General features: G+C 43.9%; 2 protein-coding genes across 7 annotated transcripts; both read left to right on the top strand.

Annotated features, from left to right (window-relative positions):
• Positions 1-356: 356 nt before the first annotated feature.
• Positions 357-13457, top strand: ogt.1 (O-linked N-acetylglucosamine (GlcNAc) transferase, tandem duplicate 1). 5 transcript variants are annotated; one of them, XM_037459870.2, is made up of 22 exons: positions 357-743; positions 2316-2466; positions 2831-3074; positions 3420-3488; positions 6725-6841; positions 7211-7290; positions 7629-7824; positions 7969-8109; positions 8222-8322; positions 8552-8705; positions 8838-8939; positions 9019-9198; positions 9516-9674; positions 9812-9901; positions 10038-10163; positions 10273-10443; positions 10563-10679; positions 10891-11061; positions 11399-11551; positions 11628-11880; positions 12061-12184; positions 12270-13457. In XM_037459870.2, exons 1-22 carry the CDS (start codon positions 707-709, stop codon positions 12448-12450), a joined length of 3117 nt encoding a protein of 1038 aa, XP_037315767.1. In that variant the 5' UTR covers positions 357-706; the 3' UTR covers positions 12451-13457. The 5 variants fall into 5 exon arrangements, with proteins under 5 accessions (XP_037315767.1, XP_037315766.1, XP_037315765.1 ...); XM_037459869.2 differs by having other exon boundaries at positions 9019-9216; XM_037459868.2 differs by having other exon boundaries at positions 2286-2466.
• A 700-nt stretch (positions 13458-14157) lies between these two features.
• gcna (germ cell nuclear acidic peptidase) lies at positions 14158-18055 on the top strand. Of its 2 annotated transcripts, XM_037462326.2 has the most exons (13): positions 14158-14224; positions 14576-14654; positions 15060-15249; positions 15335-15401; positions 15508-15557; positions 15700-15766; positions 15853-15923; positions 16007-16429; positions 16534-16672; positions 16774-16918; positions 17087-17222; positions 17355-17559; positions 17645-18055. In XM_037462326.2, the coding sequence occupies exons 2-13, from the start codon at positions 14589-14591 to the stop codon at positions 17874-17876; spliced, it is 1791 nt and encodes a 596-aa protein (XP_037318223.2). In that variant the 5' UTR covers positions 14158-14224; positions 14576-14588; the 3' UTR covers positions 17877-18055. The 2 variants fall into 2 exon arrangements, with proteins under 2 accessions (XP_037318223.2, XP_037318222.2); XM_037462325.2 differs by lacking the exon at positions 14158-14224 and having other exon boundaries at positions 14253-14654.
• The last annotated feature ends 361 nt before the right edge of the window (positions 18056-18416 follow it).

Genomic DNA, 18416 nt, shown 5'->3' with positions numbered 1-18416 from the left:
TCCCGACGTTGGGTATGGAAGACATATTTTAAATGACATTCCACGTTGTAGTCGGTAAATAAACCACGTAATGAATCTTTGAGCACTGATGACTCAAACACACTAATATGGAAATTACTTGCACTCTGTCTCACTGCACCAGTGTATTCCTCCGCGCAACATACTTTTCTAATCAAAGTATTTGCCGTCACGAATCGTAGAATGCACAATTAGCACACAGTACTTCAGGCCCGCATCCAATAAACTATTTTTTGGCCAATAGAAAATTATTGCAATTCCACATGCATGTTTTAAGCAATGACGAGAGGCGGAACTAGTTTATCTCAAAAACTAGTTCCACCCATTCCGCCATTTTATGCTCCGTAGCAGCTTTGTTGTGAGGAGAAATCACCTTGACCCATAAAGCAACAGCACGCCTAATTTTAGTGAAAAGGTTAGTTGTTAGTTACTTTAATTAGGTTTTTATGATTATTTAGTATCCGGCTCAAAGCTATACAGACACTGCAAGCGCCTCGTTTCTTGCTGTATCCATCCCATCAAAGTAAGGGTAACGTAACGTTAGCTAACGTTACTTAGCTCGCCTGGCAACGTGTTAGCTAGTCGCCACCGACAAAGACGACTGATCGTCGCACATCTTTTTTTCTAAAACGTCGATCTACCAGAGGACACATTGACGACCACCGTGCAAGATACGAAGACCGAAGAGATGGCTACCTCCGTGGGGAACGTGGCTGATAGCACAGGTTGGTTGATATTGTGTTAGCTAGCGTACAATATTGGAAGAAAAGGGACTAACGTTGGATGTTGTGTTATCTCCATTGCACTCGAAAGACATCTGAACACGGTTGCACTGGCAAAGTAACAGGGCCTCTACCGTCGAAAGAGTGCTTTGGGCTCAGGCTACTGCTATTTTGTCGTATGCTAGCATTGCTAATTCGTCGCATGTTGTAAAGGATATCTTAAAATGCGTTTCGCCGACACAAATTACGGTGCAAACGTCCGTTTAAAAAAAAATGTAAATGGCGTCTATGGTTTTGCCGCGTCGGGGCTTTGCTAGCTACCGTGCAGCTTCAACTCGAACGGCGTTACCATTTTTTTTTTGACCGCTGAATGAACTTAAACACGTCCTCTTAATAACGTCGCGGCACTTCAGGTTCTGATTACTGTTAAATGCGAACAGGAGAAAGGTGCTCGCCTTGAAGGCAACGTGGGCTTCGCAGCGTCACGCCTCGTAGATTTCCGTGGTTAATGACGACTAAACCACCTCTAAATACATCCTCACGGTCACTGATCGGACCTCGCAATATAATCCATAGGGCATTTTGCGTAAATGCTGAGGATTGTATGCATTTTGGAAGGATGCTTTACGTAATCGAAACGATCCATTCTACATGCAAGCAGTATTACGTAGAAATGGTCATGGAACCTGTTCTACTGCTATCTGAATGTGCTTTATGGGTTGGATGTGTGCATGCACCGACACAGCTACTCCACCCAGGGCTACACCACCCATACATGATGTGTATGTGGTATGTTGTTTATGCCACACCCTGAATAATTTGACTTCAAGTCTCCGTAGCTTTATATGACTTTATATGACATGGAACGTTTCATCTCTTTCGGCAGAGAGCCTTAAAAATACTTCAATAGCATTTGGAAAGCACAAATATAAAACCGTTAAGTAATGCACACCATTGTGTTAAAGGAAAATCGATCCAAACATATGGAAGAGATGAGCGGGCAAACATAATTTACATCCCAAAGTATGTGCTACATTAGGCTTTATGGTATTGAAAAGCACTTAAATATAATGCTTTTATTTATTTTTTAAGCCAAAGTGCTGCTAGAACATCATCCCACTCACAATTTGTATTTTTCTCGTGCATTGATTCAAGTTTACTTAAAATAGTATCTTAATTAATCTTTTTTTTTTAATTAGTAGAATATGTTGAAACTGAGCCTGAAACCGAGCACACTGTAACGTAGAGAAGATTAATTGAGCAAAGCATTAGCCTTCACTGAAATCTACAGGCTACAAACTGAAATTGCAATGGTTTTCATTTTACCTCTTGATTGCAACATTTGACTTCAGTGCCCACCATTTCTATTTTTTCCCCCAATTGATTTGGTCCTTGTTGAGTTCAAATTGAGAGCCCTCATTTGTCATTGACCATGTCATCATCTTTTATTTTGCTTTCATTTGTCTGCTTTAATTTCCTCATCACATCTAACGTGTTGTTCCCCCCCCCCCCCCCCCTCCTCCTTGGGATGTGTTGGTGCTCCAGAACCGACAAAACGTATTCTTTCCTTCCAAGGGTTGGCTGAGCTGGCGCACCGGGAGTATCAGTCAGGGGACTTTGAGGCGGCTGAACGCCACTGCATGCAGCTATGGAGACAGGAGCCTGATAACACAGGCGTGCTGCTGCTCCTGTCTTCCATCCACTTTCAGTGCCGAAGACTCGACAGGTAAGATGTGGGGAGCTGACTGGACGCACACTGAGCTTTTAAGTGCTCGTAGCCGGTCTGCGGAGCCAGTTAAGGCAACTGAGCGGTCCTCTGGAAACCCTTTTGCTGGACTTTGGTCTCACTCTGTTCCTTCGTGATTCTAAATGGTTTGTGTGGACGGCCTTGCTTTACAGGTTTCAGGTGTTGTGGGTTTCAGGTCTAAAAATGTCACTTTGATTACTTTTTTTTTAACTAGTGTGCCCAATGCCAGCAGTACAAAACTTTGTCCTGTTGCCTCTACACGAGCAATTGAGCATATGCAGTCAGCCCCCCCCCCCCCCCTCTTCAGGATCTTGACCATTCTGTACCCGTTCTGGTCCTGCAGGTCTGCACACTTCAGCACATTGGCCATCAAACAGAACCCAATGTTGGCAGAGGCCTACTCCAACCTGGGCAACGTGTACAAGGAGCGTGGACAACTGCAGGAGGCCATAGAGCATTATCGTCATGCCCTGAGACTGAAACCCGATTTTATTGATGGATACATCAACCTGGCAGCTGCTCTGGTGGCTGCGGGGGACATGGAGGGAGCCGTGCAGGCTTATGTGTCTGCCTTACAGTACAACCCTGTAAGTGCTGTGCCATTTTGTGAGATGCCTAAAGAGTAACTTGACACATGTTGTTTATCTGTTTCACCCCTGGCCACACCCATCACTGGTAGGAGAAGTTGGGTGTTGTCAGAGGCTGGCTAGGTTGCTCTGGTTAACCCCCTCTGATCCAAATGGTTCATTTTCTTAAAAACAAATCAATTCAAAATCACATTTCCAATTTTGCCAAGTAATTGCTGTCCCGGAGCTGTTTGCAAGGGTGTCCAGTTACTCTTTCAATTCCCAGCAAGCTATTCACTGATCATTCTGACAAATCAAGTTTATTGTAGCAGTTAAAGGGTCTTTTTTGTGTGTTTTCCCCTCTAGGATCTTTATTGTGTGCGTAGTGACTTGGGTAACTTGCTCAAAGCTCTTGGACGTTTGGAAGAGGCCAAGGTATGTTACAGCGCATTGGCCCATGGGTTTATGCTTTAGATTTTACTTTTTGGATATTTTGCTTTTTAATACCCCCTCCCCCACAAAAAAGGCCCTAGATATTGTTCTTGTCTCCAGCCTTGATTTTTCAACTTCAACCCCATGGCCCAGTGAAGGACAGGACATGGTAGCTTTTTCTTTTTCTCACCCCACGACCCATTTGAGGCAACCAATGGTTTTTTTTTAAACTATTTTTTATAATCCTGATACAGTTTCCATTGATTATTTTTCAAACAGCTGGATCCATTTCCCTTTTTTAGTATAGTAAAAGTAATACATTTGTCGCTGACCTTTTTAAAAAAAAAATTGATTTATTTTTTTTAGTCCCAACGTCCTTTGCATTAGCCCAGTCTTTTACCAATGGTCAGCCCCTCTCCTTTCAGGAAGAAAGGCTGGCGTTTTTAAATCCAAACATTTGATCCATATTGCCAAATTTGAACCTTGGCCGGTGCATTTTCATATAGATTTTGGAGGGAAAATGCTGGCTCGGTCTTTGAAGAATATATGAACTGATGAGAAGCTAGTTTATCTTTGCAGTGCAAAAGGTAAGATGGTTTCTAACCTAACCACTACACTCCAATACGGTTTATCAAGTGCCCAGTGACACGCTTTTGGTCTAGGTTTGCTGTCAGTACAGTTGCTGCCAGTGTGGGTTACACGTCCCTCTGTCACTTTCAAGACTTCGGTCTACGTAACGGGGCTCCCTGGGTTTAGTCAAATGTAGAGATGTGGAGTTGTCTCAGTGGTTACAGGCCATCTTATTTCGTGCTAGAGGGGGGTTAAGGAGTGGGGAGGAGCATAAGGGAGCCACCATCTCCCCTGCTCTGTCGCTCCACCCCCCGCGCGCTTGCAAAGGATTGGTGGAGTGTGCGCGCAGAGAGCTGCCTTCCTGACCCTTCAGCTTTGCCCCATCAGTGCTCAAGCACACATGCATTAGTATTTTTTTTTTTTTTTACTAGGATTAAAAATAATGTGTACACAGCTGGCTATCAATCTGATAGCCACCGCTGTAGAATAGTGTTAAATTGTGTGGGGGTTATGAATGAGTTCTCATTCTCAAATTGCCTTAACGGGGTTCAAAGTGTTGTCAGGCAGACGGCTCACAATCTGTACTCCACCACCTGCGTCAGATGCTGGGTTAGAAAGACAGGCTCGCGCAGCAACAGCGATGACTTCTTTATTTCAGAGCTTTGGAGGCTTCTAGATGCCAATAATTCTACCACAGACTTTTCTCCCCACCCATTGGCCAGGACTCAAGAAACAAGCCAGGATAAAGAAAACAAAGATTTGAAAATATTCCATGAGTATGCCAAAAGCATGAAAGACAATGATTAATATTTCTTCCCTTTTCCTTCAAATATGCAATACTATTCCCAAAGAAATGGGATCCGTTCATTTGGCCAAGATCAAGCCAGTAACTGCCCTCCTAGTAGTTTGAAACAAGACTTGAATTGATGAACAGCCTGAAATCTGACTTCAACCTATATTTCACTGGTATAACTCAACATATCAAAGCCTTTCTTCCCTCCCACTCACCCAAAAGCATTTCTTTTGTTTTCTTTGAAATGAAACGGTCATTGCATGGATGAAAACCAAAAGTATAGTCTGTTTTATGTTTGTGTTTTGGAAGACCCCGTTTTATTTCCATATTTAAAAGACAATGTATTGTTTGAATACTTTTACTAACGATCTTGTTTTCTGATTTTGTCTCTTTTGGTTTTTCCACAACTGATATTGTTATTTAGAAGGTTTCAGGTGGGTGACACTATTCCTGCGTAGGTGCCTGGCGGAAAGGAACACTAGGGCAGCCTCAGTCCTCTCCTCTTCTTCCAGCCAGCTGCGGCCACAACTCTGACAAAGTCCAAAAATATGGTAACGGGTTTGTAACTGACAACAAAAGAAAAACCACCTCACTTCATGCTCCTCTGTCTTGTGGCTTCCTTTTGAAGAGCAAAAAAAATGGAAAAAAAGTAGCAAAGCAAACTACAGTACGCATTTCTTACAATATGCTACACTAATAACCCAATTCTGTATGAAGTAAAAAGAAACTAGGATTTGGAAGCAATAATCGTGAAAAACAAGTAAGAACCCTCTAACTCTACGTGCTGTTTATTTTTCCTATTTTGTTCCGTTTTTCCTTCTTTGATTTGGAGTTGCAGCGTTCTGATGATGCAGGTAGTGCGCTGTGAGTCTGCAGTAGCGCAGGGGCCGCGCAGCGATATCCTCCAAGCAACCAATATGGCGGAAAGCGCAAGCATGCGACCCACACACCCTCACTCCCTTTGGCCTGTTGGTTGCGGACCTCTCCCCAATCACAACCAGCCTCGCTCCCAAATGCCCCTCCATCTCAGACTGAATTGGATTTTCAAACACTTATTTCCACACAAACCACTTAACAATTCGATCAAAATGGTTTATTGGCGGTTTATTTCCAAATGCCCCCCCGGTGTCAACGTCCCAGTCCATTTACTGGTTGACCCACCTCCCACAATCCCTCTAAATCTGAGATATTATGGGTGCTGAGTGTGTGCTAGTCTGGTGTTTCAGGTGTTCTGCCAGGGGTTGTTGGTCTGCACCTGTCTTACCAGGCCATTCAGCGAGCGCGGCAGCGATAAATGACCTTTTGCCAGGCGCAAGGTCGAGCAAACGGCGTGCAATGGGGCATTGTGGTGGTGGCAATAGACACACCATGCGCTCTGGCGTTTGTTGCGCATGCATTACAGGGACCATCACTTGCACGAAATGTCCAGCCTCCCAGGTTTTGAGATACCATACCCACATTCATTTCTTTAATCTAAATGTACTATCTTGTACTTTTTAACTAAACAGTGTTGGATTTTCTCAATAAATCCTTATGTGGGGACCACTACATTCGTTGGGAATGTGGTTATAACTGAAGGAAGGGGGGCATACGTGTGGGTTTTGGTCGGATCAGCGCAGCGTAGGAAAAAGCAATGCAGCTTAGCGCGGCAGAATAGAGCGCAGGCAAGCCCATGCTGCAGACTCACTTTTTGCCATGACGGAGAATAGTCACTAATTTTGCTTTCTCTGCCCTTTTTGTTTTTTCTTACTTTTATTCTCAATCTTCTATTTGTTTTTTTTATTTTACCATCCCTTGTCCTCCCCTCTACACGCTATACCACTCCCATTCTACCTCTTCTCCTTTCCTATGGTTTTTCATTGTAAACCTTTTGAAGGCTTGCTACCTGAAAGCCATAGAGACTCAGCCCAACTTTGCAGTGGCTTGGAGCAACCTTGGCTGTGTGTTCAATGCTCAAGGAGAGATATGGCTGGCCATACACCATTTTGAAAAGGTGAGTTTTGCTTTTCAGTTTTCCCATTTAAAGGGTAATGGACGACAGTTATGTTTTTTTTATAGGCTGCTGTTGGGTTTGCTGAGGAAACCGACACGTCGTGTCAGATAGTGGCACATGACATTAAACTTTGAATAATGTACATTCATTAAAATTGAAACAATACTCACTGCTGGCTGGTAATTGTTTATTATTCTGACATCAATTTCTGACATTTATTTTTGATATAAATTTATAGGGTGAGGTTAAATACAAGAACGAATCCTATCGCAGTAGAATGTACTGAATACAGTTGGATTTATTACTGAAAGTGCTGCTCTCTGGTCCATATTGTTGTCCCACGTTTTTAAGCTTAGTTTCTTTTTTTAGGCTGTGACGCTGGACCCAAATTTCCTTGACGCCTACATCAATTTAGGAAATGTTTTGAAAGAAGCCCGCATATTTGACAGGTGAGTTCAAAGCATAAAGTAGTAGACAGTACGATCCCCTTTTTATAGAGTCCTGTATTATCATTTGTCTTTTGAACGCTCCGGTCCATTACACCGCGTTGAGTTTCAAACAGGTCAATCTCATCCCACTTGATCTGTTGAGCCTATATTTGTTTTCGCATACCATATGGCCACGGTGGGGCCAATTCTATTTTACCTATAGAACTGCCATCATGCGTTTTCAGAACTGAATTTGGAAGTTGTGTAAAATGCTGCAATTGGAATGTAAATGGCTTGTGAGAAGAAATTTAAAAAGATGAGAAACTACAAAACAATTCTGCTCCATCTCCTGTTTCCAGAGCTGTGGCAGGATACCTGAGGGCCCTGAGTCTTAGCCCCAACCATGCGGTTGTACATGGGAACTTGGCGTGTGTCTACTACGAGCAAGGCCTCATTGATCTGGCTATTGACACCTACCGCCGTGCGATTGAACTGCAGCCCCACTTCCCAGATGCTTACTGCAATTTGGCAAATGCCCTGAAGGAGAAAGGCAATGTAAGGCAGCACTCTGTGTGTTCCCCTGTCAACATTATTCCCAACATTAACACCCCACCCGGCTGGTCCCCCCCCCCTGCGATGTTGTAGACCTTGGGGAAGCATTTAGTGAACGAACTTTTGATCTCCCAATGTCTTTCCCAGGTGTCTGAAGCCGAAGAGTGCTACAATACCGCCTTGCGTTTGTGTCCAACCCACGCTGACTCTCTTAACAACTTGGCCAACATCAAGCGTGAGCAGGGCAACATTGAAGATGCAGTTCAGCTTTACAGGAAAGCACTGGAGGTGAGTTAAGAGTTGTCTCATTCTCTGCTGTGAATGGGTCCGTTTCAGGAGAGAAGTGAGCAGGCCATTTCTGTATTCTCTTTGGTAACTCCTTTTTTTCAAAATGTTTCAGGTGTTCCCAGAGTTTGCAGCAGCTCACTCTAACCTTGCCAGTGTCCTGCAGCAACAGGGCAAACTCCAGGAGGCCCTCATGCACTACAAGGAGGCCATCAGGTTTGTAAACATTTGCTAGAGGTACTTAATATATTTAGCAATAGTAGAAGCCAAACCTATGCTGATGATCAATGAACCTAATGATGTTTGGATATATTCAATGTTCTGTATCATTTATCCTTGGGGGGTTACCTTTTTAATGTGCAGTCTTTTCTAAAGTAGATGTTCAAAATGAATGGGTCTATGTGGTATGCAAGTTTTAAACCAGATTTTCTGGGGTTTTTTTTAGAATCAGCCCTACATTTGCTGATGCGTACTCCAACATGGGCAACACACTGAAGGAAATGCAAGATGTACAGGGAGCGCTGCAGTGCTATACCCGTGCTATCCAGATCAACCCTGCCTTTGCTGATGCTCACAGTAATTTGGCCTCTATCCACAAGGTAGGAAGGATTCTTGCTGTGACAGTGTTCAGGATTTATTTGGAGTCGCATGCAGATTACGCATTCATTCATCCCCACCTGTTTGTGTGATGACATTTATTTTGTCTAATTAATGTTTCGCTTGGCTGTTAGGATTCTGGAAACATCCCAGAGGCCATTGCGTCCTACCGCACAGCCTTAAAACTCAAGCCGGACTTCCCTGATGCTTACTGCAACTTGGCACATTGTCTGCAGGTACATGTATATATTTATATATGGCAATTCATTAGTTTAAACACATTTTTCTTAAGGCTAATTTCTGCCACTCTCCCAGATTGTGTGTGACTGGACCGATTACGAAGAGCGGATGAAGAAGCTTGTGAGCATCGTGGCCGACCAGCTGGATAAGAACCGCTTGCCCTCTGTGCACCCTCACCACAGCATGCTGTATCCGCTCTCCCACGGCTTCCGCAAAGCCATCGCTGAACGCCACGGAAACCTTTGCCTGGACAAGGTACACGCACTGATCAAAGCAAGTAAACTTTATTTCATTTTTGGGGGGAGGGAGGGGAAGGAAGGTGGCGGGTGATGGCGCTGGCTGCCTGCAGGTATATGGGGAAGGTAAGGGATGGGCAGGATACTGGATGTATTTTTAAGCTACTATGTAGAAAACGGGGGGGGACAATCGGTGGTGACTGGGTTGCTCTCAGGGATGACGGTCTGGTGGTTTGACGTGAATCGATGATTCTTATTCGTGGTTTAGTATGTGTCACTCAGTGCTGCCAGAATTAGCAATCATGCTGTTTTCCTAAACTATTGCTAATTCCACAGATCAATGCACTACACAAACCTGCTTTTGAGCATCCAAAGGACCTGAAGGCCAGCGGTGGTCGTCTGCGTGTTGGCTACGTCAGCTCTGACTTTGGCAACCACCCTACCTCCCACCTGATGCAGTCCATTCCTGGGATGCACAATCCAGAGAAATTTGAGGTATCTTCATTGTAATTCCAACTCAAATTTAAAAATGACACGCTTGCCATGACCACGCATTTTACAATGTCTGATCTAATAGACTGAAATATTCCATAAATGTGAGTATATGAGTCAATACTTTTTTTCTCCTTAAGGTGTTCTGCTACGCACTCAGTCCTGATGATAGCACCAACTTCCGTGTGAAAGTGGTAGCAGAGGCTCATCATTTCACAGACCTCTCACAGGTAACTGGTTTGACCTGGAGATGCTTCATGTGTGTCTATTGTTCCTAAAAGAGGGCCTTTTTGATTAGCCGGTCTTACTGCTGCCCGCAATGCCAAACACACAATTTTACTGAAACCGGCACCTCTCCCCTTTCAGATTCCTTGCAATGGCAAGGCAGCTGATCGAATTCACCAGGATGGAATCCACGTTCTGGTCAACATGAATGGATACACAAAGGGAGCCCGAAATGAGCTGTTCGCTCTCCGCCCTGCCCCCGTTCAGGTGGGCAATACCTGTGATTTCTGATGAACAGAGTTGTTATTTGGGGATAAACATCCACTGTGAAAAACAGTAACTGCATTTTCACAGTTGTCTAATCTTAACTCAACAGACGATGTGGCTGGGTTACCCTGGAACCAGTGGGGCCCCCTTCATGGACTACATCATCTCTGACAAGGAAACTTCACCTTTGGAAGTCGCTGACCAGTACTCTGAGAAACTGGCCTACATGCCCCATACTTTCTTCATCGGAGACCATGCCAACATGTTCCCTCACCTCAAGGTTTGTCTATCCTCAGAATCTGTTTCTGTGAGCCTTTTTTTTTAAAAACGGACAAATAGAAGAAGGAAACTATTTGAAATAGAATGAAACCTTTGTTTTATATTTTTTGTGTCCTGTAGAAAAAAGCTGTGATTGACTTCAAGTCCAATGGACACATCTTTGACAACCGCATTGTTCTCAATGGCATTGATCTGAAGGCTTACCTGGACAGTCTGCCAGATGTGAAAGTGATAAAGGTGAGTTAAGTACATTTTCTGAAGAGGAAATCCTTATAAGTGGGTTTATGACCTCGTGAATCAGTTTTAGAACAAAACTCAATGGAAAAAAATCTTTCATTTCTTTCATTTGGTTATGTTTTCTGCGGGGAAATCTTTGACTTAAGGGAATTGTGAACCTACAATGTTGAAAGGTTTTGAATTCAAGTTGAAATTGTTCACCTTGATTTAGATGAAGGTTGACAACAACCAGGAAGCTGCTGGGGACACAAACGGAGCTCTGTCCATGCCTGTAATCCCCATGAACACCGCGGCCGAGGCAATCATCAACATGATCAATCAAGGGCAAATCCAGGTCACAATCAACGGCTTCACGGTCAGCAACGGCTTGGCAACCACACAGGTACGTTTCAACTCGGACACTTGATCCCTCCATCGAAGTCCAAATCGCAATGGGTACAAAATGTCTAGAAATGCAAAAGCGAGGCAGGTGCAGCCGTTTTAACGTAGCCAGCTGCTTTTTGGGTGGTTTAGTTGAGGAGGTTTTTGTCCGTGAGACTGTGGCCTTGCAGGTGTGATGACTTATGGGAATCGGGTTGAAGCACAGAGCTGTTGGTGTTGCCTCAGTGAAATGAGGTGGGCCAAACAGTTGAGGTCTCCACAGTCACACTTTTTAACTTGTCAGGATGTAAGTAGTTAGATTACTCCTCTAAGCAATACTGCGTTGTCCCCCATTTTAGATCAACAACAAAGCTGCCACTGGGGAAGAGGTGCCACGCACCATTGTCGTGACGACCCGCTCCCAGTACGGTCTCCCAGAGGACTCCATTGTCTACTGCAACTTTAACCAGCTCTACAAGATTGACCCCCCTACTCTTCAGATGTGGGCCAATGTAAGTTGGATGAACTCATAAATGCTGTCGCTGCATCTTTTCTTCTCTCCTTTTAAACATTCTCATCTCCCTGCAGATCCTGAAGCGCGTGCCCAACAGTGTTCTGTGGCTTCTTCGATTCCCGGCTGTTGGCGAGCCCAACATCCAGCAGTACGCCCTGAATATGGGTCTGCCTGGCTCCCGCATCATCTTCTCTCCTGTGGCCCCCAAGGAGGAGCACGTGAGAAGGGGCCAGCTGGCTGACGTGTGCCTTGACACTCCTCTGTGCAATGGTCACACCACAGGCATGGACGTCCTCTGGGCTGGGACACCCATGGTCACCATGCCAGGTGAGGAAACTAGGGTTTCCTCAGACAGACCCACAGCGGTCGGTTGCTAATTCAACACCAATGTTTTATTTAACCTCGCCTACAGTATCCCATGTTGAATGCCAAGTATGCAGAACACATTTTAAGTGAAGGCTGCTTTTTGATTGTAAAACCTTTTTTTTTTTTTTTTTTTTTTTTAAGGTGAGACCCTTGCCTCCCGTGTGGCTGCCTCGCAGCTCAACTGCCTGGGCTGCCCTGAGTTAATAGCGCTGAGTCGTCAGGACTACGAGGACATAGCCGTCAAACTGGGTTCTGACATGGAATAGTAAGTAGAACTTGATGATAGACTTCATTTTGAAGAGAACATGTTTGTTAAACTGAAGTCTGACTTCTTTATTTGTCCATTTTAGCCTGAAGATGGTCAGAGCACGTGTTTGGAAGCAGCGAATCTGCAGCCCTCTTTTCAACACCAAGCAGTACACGATGGACCTGGAGCGGCTGTACCTGCAGATGTGGGATCACTACAGCAATGGCAAAAAGCCTGAACCTCTGGTCAATATCCACTCCGTAGAGGCCAGTGAGAATGCCTGAACTGGAGGCACGATGAATTCTTCTCCCCTTTTTTTATACCTCCATCATCTCCAACCCTCCCACCATTTTTTTTTCTTCTTGTTTTTGTTAAAACTGACACTCTTGTTGGGAATGGTCGATCTGCACTCCAGTCTGCTCCCTCAATGATGGTCTCATTGCGCTCTTCTGCTATAAATGGGACTCTTGTTTGTGAAGGAGCCTACAGATGTACACATCCACCCCACCCTTATCCCATCCGTTGTTTCATCACACATCTGCATTTCCTGAGCCAGATGCAGCCTGAGACTTTCAGGCATCTCGTCTGAGACTCTCTAAAACCCAGTATAGTTGGTGAGCATGAGGATTGTGAATGCCCTGCTAACCCCTCTGTCCTTGGATTAGTGGATATTCTTTCCGCTCCCGTGCTTGTGTGTGTGTGTGCGCGTGTGCACAGGATTGTCTGCAGCTTGTGGAGAGAATGTTCAGCCGTCATTTCTTGTTGATCTATTTATAAATGGATTATGAGTGGGTTTTAAAAGGACAATGATGCACCATGGAAATTGTAACTCCTAAGTTTTAAGCTTTAACATGCGATTGTAAAACTTAAATTGCATCAGAGTGCTCTTTGTCCTAAACTGTATAATTACTACAATGAGTAAATGTGAAATGAGGAATGTAGTCTAGATAAGGACTGCTTCCCCTTCACCAAATGCCAGATTTTATTTGTCAGTTAAGGAATATGTTCAATGGCTTTTGTCCTGTTTGATGTCACACCATGCTTGTAAAAAATATTGGACAAAGCCAGTGAAAGTTTAAATTCCTTGGAAAAAAGGCCTACATTTCAGTTTAGATGTCAAAGTTGTTGTTTTTTTTTTTCATCACACAAACCCGGAATGGCCTAGGTAAGTATTTTCTAAGCTTTTTTTTTTTTTTTTTTTTTTAATTTTTTGTATTGTCTGTATGCTGTCAATGATGCCGAGAAGTTCTAAATATAATTAAAAAGAATAAAGATATGGCAGAACTCTTAACTGTATTTTGTGCTTGCTTGACTTTTTAAACGGCTACGATGTTCTTGCTTTGCTCTGATAATTGCCAAATGATAATTTGATAGATGGGCATTATTTATTGAAATAACTGCATGTATATAACAGATGATCAATCTGTGTTGTAGCAGGTATGTGGTCTTAATGGTGATCGAGCTAGTGATAAGGACTAGCTAAACACTAGTAGAAAAGAGATCAAGAGGGAGGAACATAAATTGGCCCCCACCTGCAGAACCAGTCAAGATTTAGGGGTCTTCACATTGATGCCACTCCTACTGCACCTGCTGTTGATTTACACACCTAACTGACCAAATCATTATCGTAGAAGTGCAATTGAATTCATGCCATACCCTGATAAAATATATTTTTCAGTTTATACATTTAAATGAAATCGTTGGAATAAACCGCGGTTCTCAGCAGGTTATAAAATAATTGACATGTTTCTTGAATAAAAATGTTATATTAAGTTGAGGCTCTTTTCTTTGGCATAGGGCAGTCTAGTATTCTTTGCCATCGCTGGGTGGGATTTTAAGTTCGGCAGACAGAATGTAATCGTTTCGTTGTGGCTTTGACACTACATGACAAACAGCAGGATCTCTGTATCTGATTAGATGGTGGGCGTGGTCACGAGCTCTTTCTTCTGGAAGCGCGCTCCAATTGGTCGAATGTCTTCTTAACCACTTCCGGTCTAACGGAGCACAAATTTTGAATTCGCCGTCGTTTACCTCGGTTTAACAACAGAAGCGCTTTCGGTAAAATGTCAAATCAAATTAAAACTCTTCTTTAAATTATTCATATTCAATGGGAAGTTCATGCATCGCACGAAAATTCCCGAACCACTTCCGAAAAATGTTGTTAGTCCGAACATGTGTTAGCTAGCAAGGAGCTAACGCTAATGCTATCGTTTTTTACTAACGTTAATATTAACTTACGTTACGTCAACGTGAGGCGAATCTATCTGGATCTACAACTGTAACCGGAACAACAACAAACCGCTTTTAACCCTACGCCTTTCGACAGTTTAATGAATAATTACGTTACTATAACCGTTTGATTTTAGTGCTGTATTTTAAACGTTAAATGACCGTCAACCGTTTCCACAGAGAAGGGGAAACAATGACTGAAGTCGTTAAGAAGATGGCCCGCGATGAGCACGCAGGACCGGACCCCGCGGCAACAAAGGTTGGTTCGTCTTCACCACCATTTACGCATCACATAGTATGTAGGGTTATTCCATTTTTATAACTCGTGAACTCGCTGTCAGTTGTGTTTTTCTGCAATAGTTCTTAATGTTGGTGTACATGCATTCGTGTGAAAAGTAGAAGAAGCTGTTACATCTGTAGGTTTTCAATCGAAAGCTGTTTGCAGATTGTTATTTGTGGGAATAGTGTGAGTTGTCATAAATCATGGCAAAGGGAATATACATTTAAACTATTTGTCCCTATAATATAAAATACTAATTCTATTTACTAAATGATTAATTGAAATGAGGAGCAACTTTATTGATGATGAAAATAATCCTAATTTTCAGCAGCTCTATTTAAACTTTTGGGCGTGTTATGATCTTTCTGTCTCCATTGTCTCTAGCTGAAAAGTTTGATTGGCAAAACTCGCCATGCTGCCACTAAAGGGCATCGATCTGTGGATCACTCGTCCTCCCGAGTCCAGCTTTGCTTCTCTGATGGAGAAGATAATCCAGAGAAGGAGAACCAGTCCAAAAGACACAATTACCGAAATACGCCCTTGATTGAGTCCAGCGATGATGATTTTGAAAAACGTGAGTTCAATTGTATGAATTAATATTACTGAATTTGACTATGTACAAATACACATGTGTTAATTTGTCCTTATTTATTTCTTAGTTCTTGTGGCTACACCGAAATCTAAACCCGCCTCACTTAAGCCACGGAGTGTTGCAAAGAAAGATCGGTATGTAAAAAGTGTGTGTTACAAATTTTCTTCTTTGTGTTTTCTGCTTTCAATTTTACGCCTCATTTCTCTCATCAAAGTTACATTCTAAACACTTTTATTTTAGGTCAAATGTTGTGGTGGTGAGCTCGGACGATGAGGACGGTTTTGAGACGTGTAAGGAGCCTGTTTCCTCTGGGCACAGATGTATCTGTAACCAATGACTATAAATACATATGTCATTATCAGTTAGATGGTCAGGAGAACATCTTTATATACTTCATTTTTCCCTCATTAATTCTAATTTTGTACATTAAAGTTCTGCAACGAGTGAAAACCCCAAATGTCAAGCCTAAGAAAATATCAGAAAGTGGGAGTGACGATAGGTGAGTGTGTTTAATGTCATTTTTCCTTTTGTCAATGTCTGGAAAATTCTCTTTAGTAAAATAACAATCTTTTGTTTATTCTGAAGCCTCAAAAACTTCATTGTGGGTGACCTCTCCTCAGATGATGACTTTATTATGACCAAATCAACTTTTAAAGGTACCTTTTAACGCTCCGTCTTGAAGTTCTTTTTATATTTTAAAGAAAGGTGATATTACGTTTTTTTATTCACTCTTTCGCAGTGCCTAAGAAGAGGAATACTCCAGCAGCACAGCATCCACCGAGGAGACCACTGTCTCTGTGTGACTCCCCAGTCTTTGTTAGTGACAGTGAAGATGAGGGTGACGATAATGTTGTGGTCAAGAGCACTTGGAGGACTCGCCATTTCAAACCTAAAACCCCGGCAAAGTTCAGCAAGGAGAGCGTTGTGCCGTGTGAGGATCGGGACAGCCCGCCGTCGCTGCCCTTCCGTTCCGTCTGTTCTCCTTTTTCTTTTCTTCCCGACAAAACTACGACGCCAATGGCCTCCCCAAAACGCACCCTTTCTGCACCGTCTAAGCTGAAGGAATCGGACAGTTCCGAGGAGGAGTTCACGTCCCTCCTGGAGAGGCTGAAAAATAAAAACAAGCTGGCTGGCATCACATTCTCACCTAAGAGCACCCTTGGTAATGGCTTCATTTGTGTCATCACATTTAAACCGTGTCCAACCTTTTGTTTTTATTCTAGTTGAAATCAATAGTTTGGGATTTGAATCTCGGCCTCTTCTCAGTTCCTCCCGTAAAGGCCCCTGTAGCACCGGCCCCGAAATCAATTCGGGAAACGCCTCTGAGTGTGAAGACACCCGGAAAGTCCATCATCCCGAAGCCCACAGTCAGTCAGACGGAGCCCAGACACGGCCCCACCAGCAGGTACGTCTATTCGGTACTTCATATACTCTCTCTCTCTCACTCACTCACTCACTCACTCACTCACACGCTTGTCTTCGATTCGGCTGTTCTTTCCGCTCCAGGGTGGCACTGTGTAAGACCCCCGGGTGCTTCTTGCAGTCACTGACACACCCTGGCTCCAGCTACGGCCGCAATTTCAAGCAGAACAAAGAAGAACTCGCCAGTAGATTGTTCCGCCTGTACAACACCAGTGTGTTTGACAGTAAGGTGATGAAGAGCAGTGTTTTCCCCCCCCCCCCCCCCCCCTCCCCCATGTTTCCGTCAAATATCTCGGTATTTTTAACCGACTTGAATGTATTGATGTTTTGCATCGGGTAATCGCTTCGTTAACGTGCAGAATATATGTTCTTTTTCCTCGTCTGACGTGACTTGTAGCTCCCCGTTGACATGTCAGTGACTTGGAATAAGAAGATGAGGAAAACAGCCGGTTACTGTATCACGGGTCAGGAGCGAGGGGGGGGGAACCGCTACGCCCGCATTGAACTGTCAGAGAAAGTCTGTGATTCTGCAGGTAATGCTTAAGTAAGGCAGATGTGCAAAAGTAGCCAATTGTCTGCTTTAAAGCACCTCAACGTACGTTCATTATGAATGTCGTGCATGATCGAATCGCTTCATCGCAATCTCGCCGTCGTCCCCTTCCCAGACCGTCTAAGGGACACCCTGATTCACGAGATGTGTCACGCCGCGACCTGGCTGATTAACGGCGTCCGGGACGGCCACGGGAACTTCTGGAAGCTGTACGCCCGCAAGTCCACCCTGGCGCATCCCGAGCTGCCCATGGTCACCCGTTGCCACAGTTACGACATCAAATACAAATTCCAGTACCAGTGCTCCCGCTGCCAGAACACGTACGTCTGAGGTCTTTTTTTCCCGTTTCCCCCGTTTCCGCCTTCCTTTGTTCGTGTGGGTAACGCAGAATGTGATTCTTCACAGGATCGGGCGTCATTCCAAGTCGCTGGACACGCAGAAGTTTGTTTGTGCCCTCTGCAAAGGGCCTCTTGTGTTGCTGACGTCTGCCAAGCCTCGTGCGCCCACACCTTTTGCCAACTTTGTCAAAGAGAATTACGGGACTGTTCGACAGGAGCTGTCCGGGCAGAGCCACGGGGACGTGATGCGGAAACTTAGCGTAGACTTCGCCTCCAAGACTAAACTAAGTCAGAGCTGAGCGCGCGATTCTCTCGGGACTCGCAGGTGTTCAAACCTGCTGAAATTCAGAAACACCTCTATGAACTAATGTATAAGTGAGCAGCTGGGATTCATTCAGCTCCCTTTTTGTATTTCTGTGATTATCACCATGTGGAATAGACTGGATCTACTGAGGAAATTTGAGCCTTAATATGGAGTTTACTTTACTGGTAGTGTGTATACTTTACTGGTAGTGTGTATATCTGAAGATAAAGCCACGTTGGCGATGACGTTCATCTCTGGTATCTGTAAGTCCTGGAATCTTCCTGTGATTGGCATCGTACTTTACGCTCAACGTATGATTTTATTCCTTTTTATTTAATTGTTTAATCTTTTGATAGAAACTGTGTAAATAAAGTTTAAATTTGTGTCCGTACATTGATTTTTAGTAACTTTGTTGTTGTCACAGTGGGAACTGCTGTTGTGGATGCTTCTGTCTTTGCAGGGACATGCGTGCAGGACCAAGAAAGGCTGTGTGATGCTGAGCCTCCAGTTGGCTCAGACTGTCCTCTCGTCTGCT

Source organism: Pungitius pungitius, chromosome 2 (assembly GCF_949316345.1).
Source record: "Pungitius pungitius chromosome 2, fPunPun2.1, whole genome shotgun sequence".
In the NCBI taxonomy this organism is placed as follows: Eukaryota; Metazoa; Chordata; class Actinopteri; order Perciformes; family Gasterosteidae; genus Pungitius; species Pungitius pungitius.
Note: the sequence above shows the minus strand (reverse complement) of the source record. Positions and strands in the feature narration are given on the sequence as shown.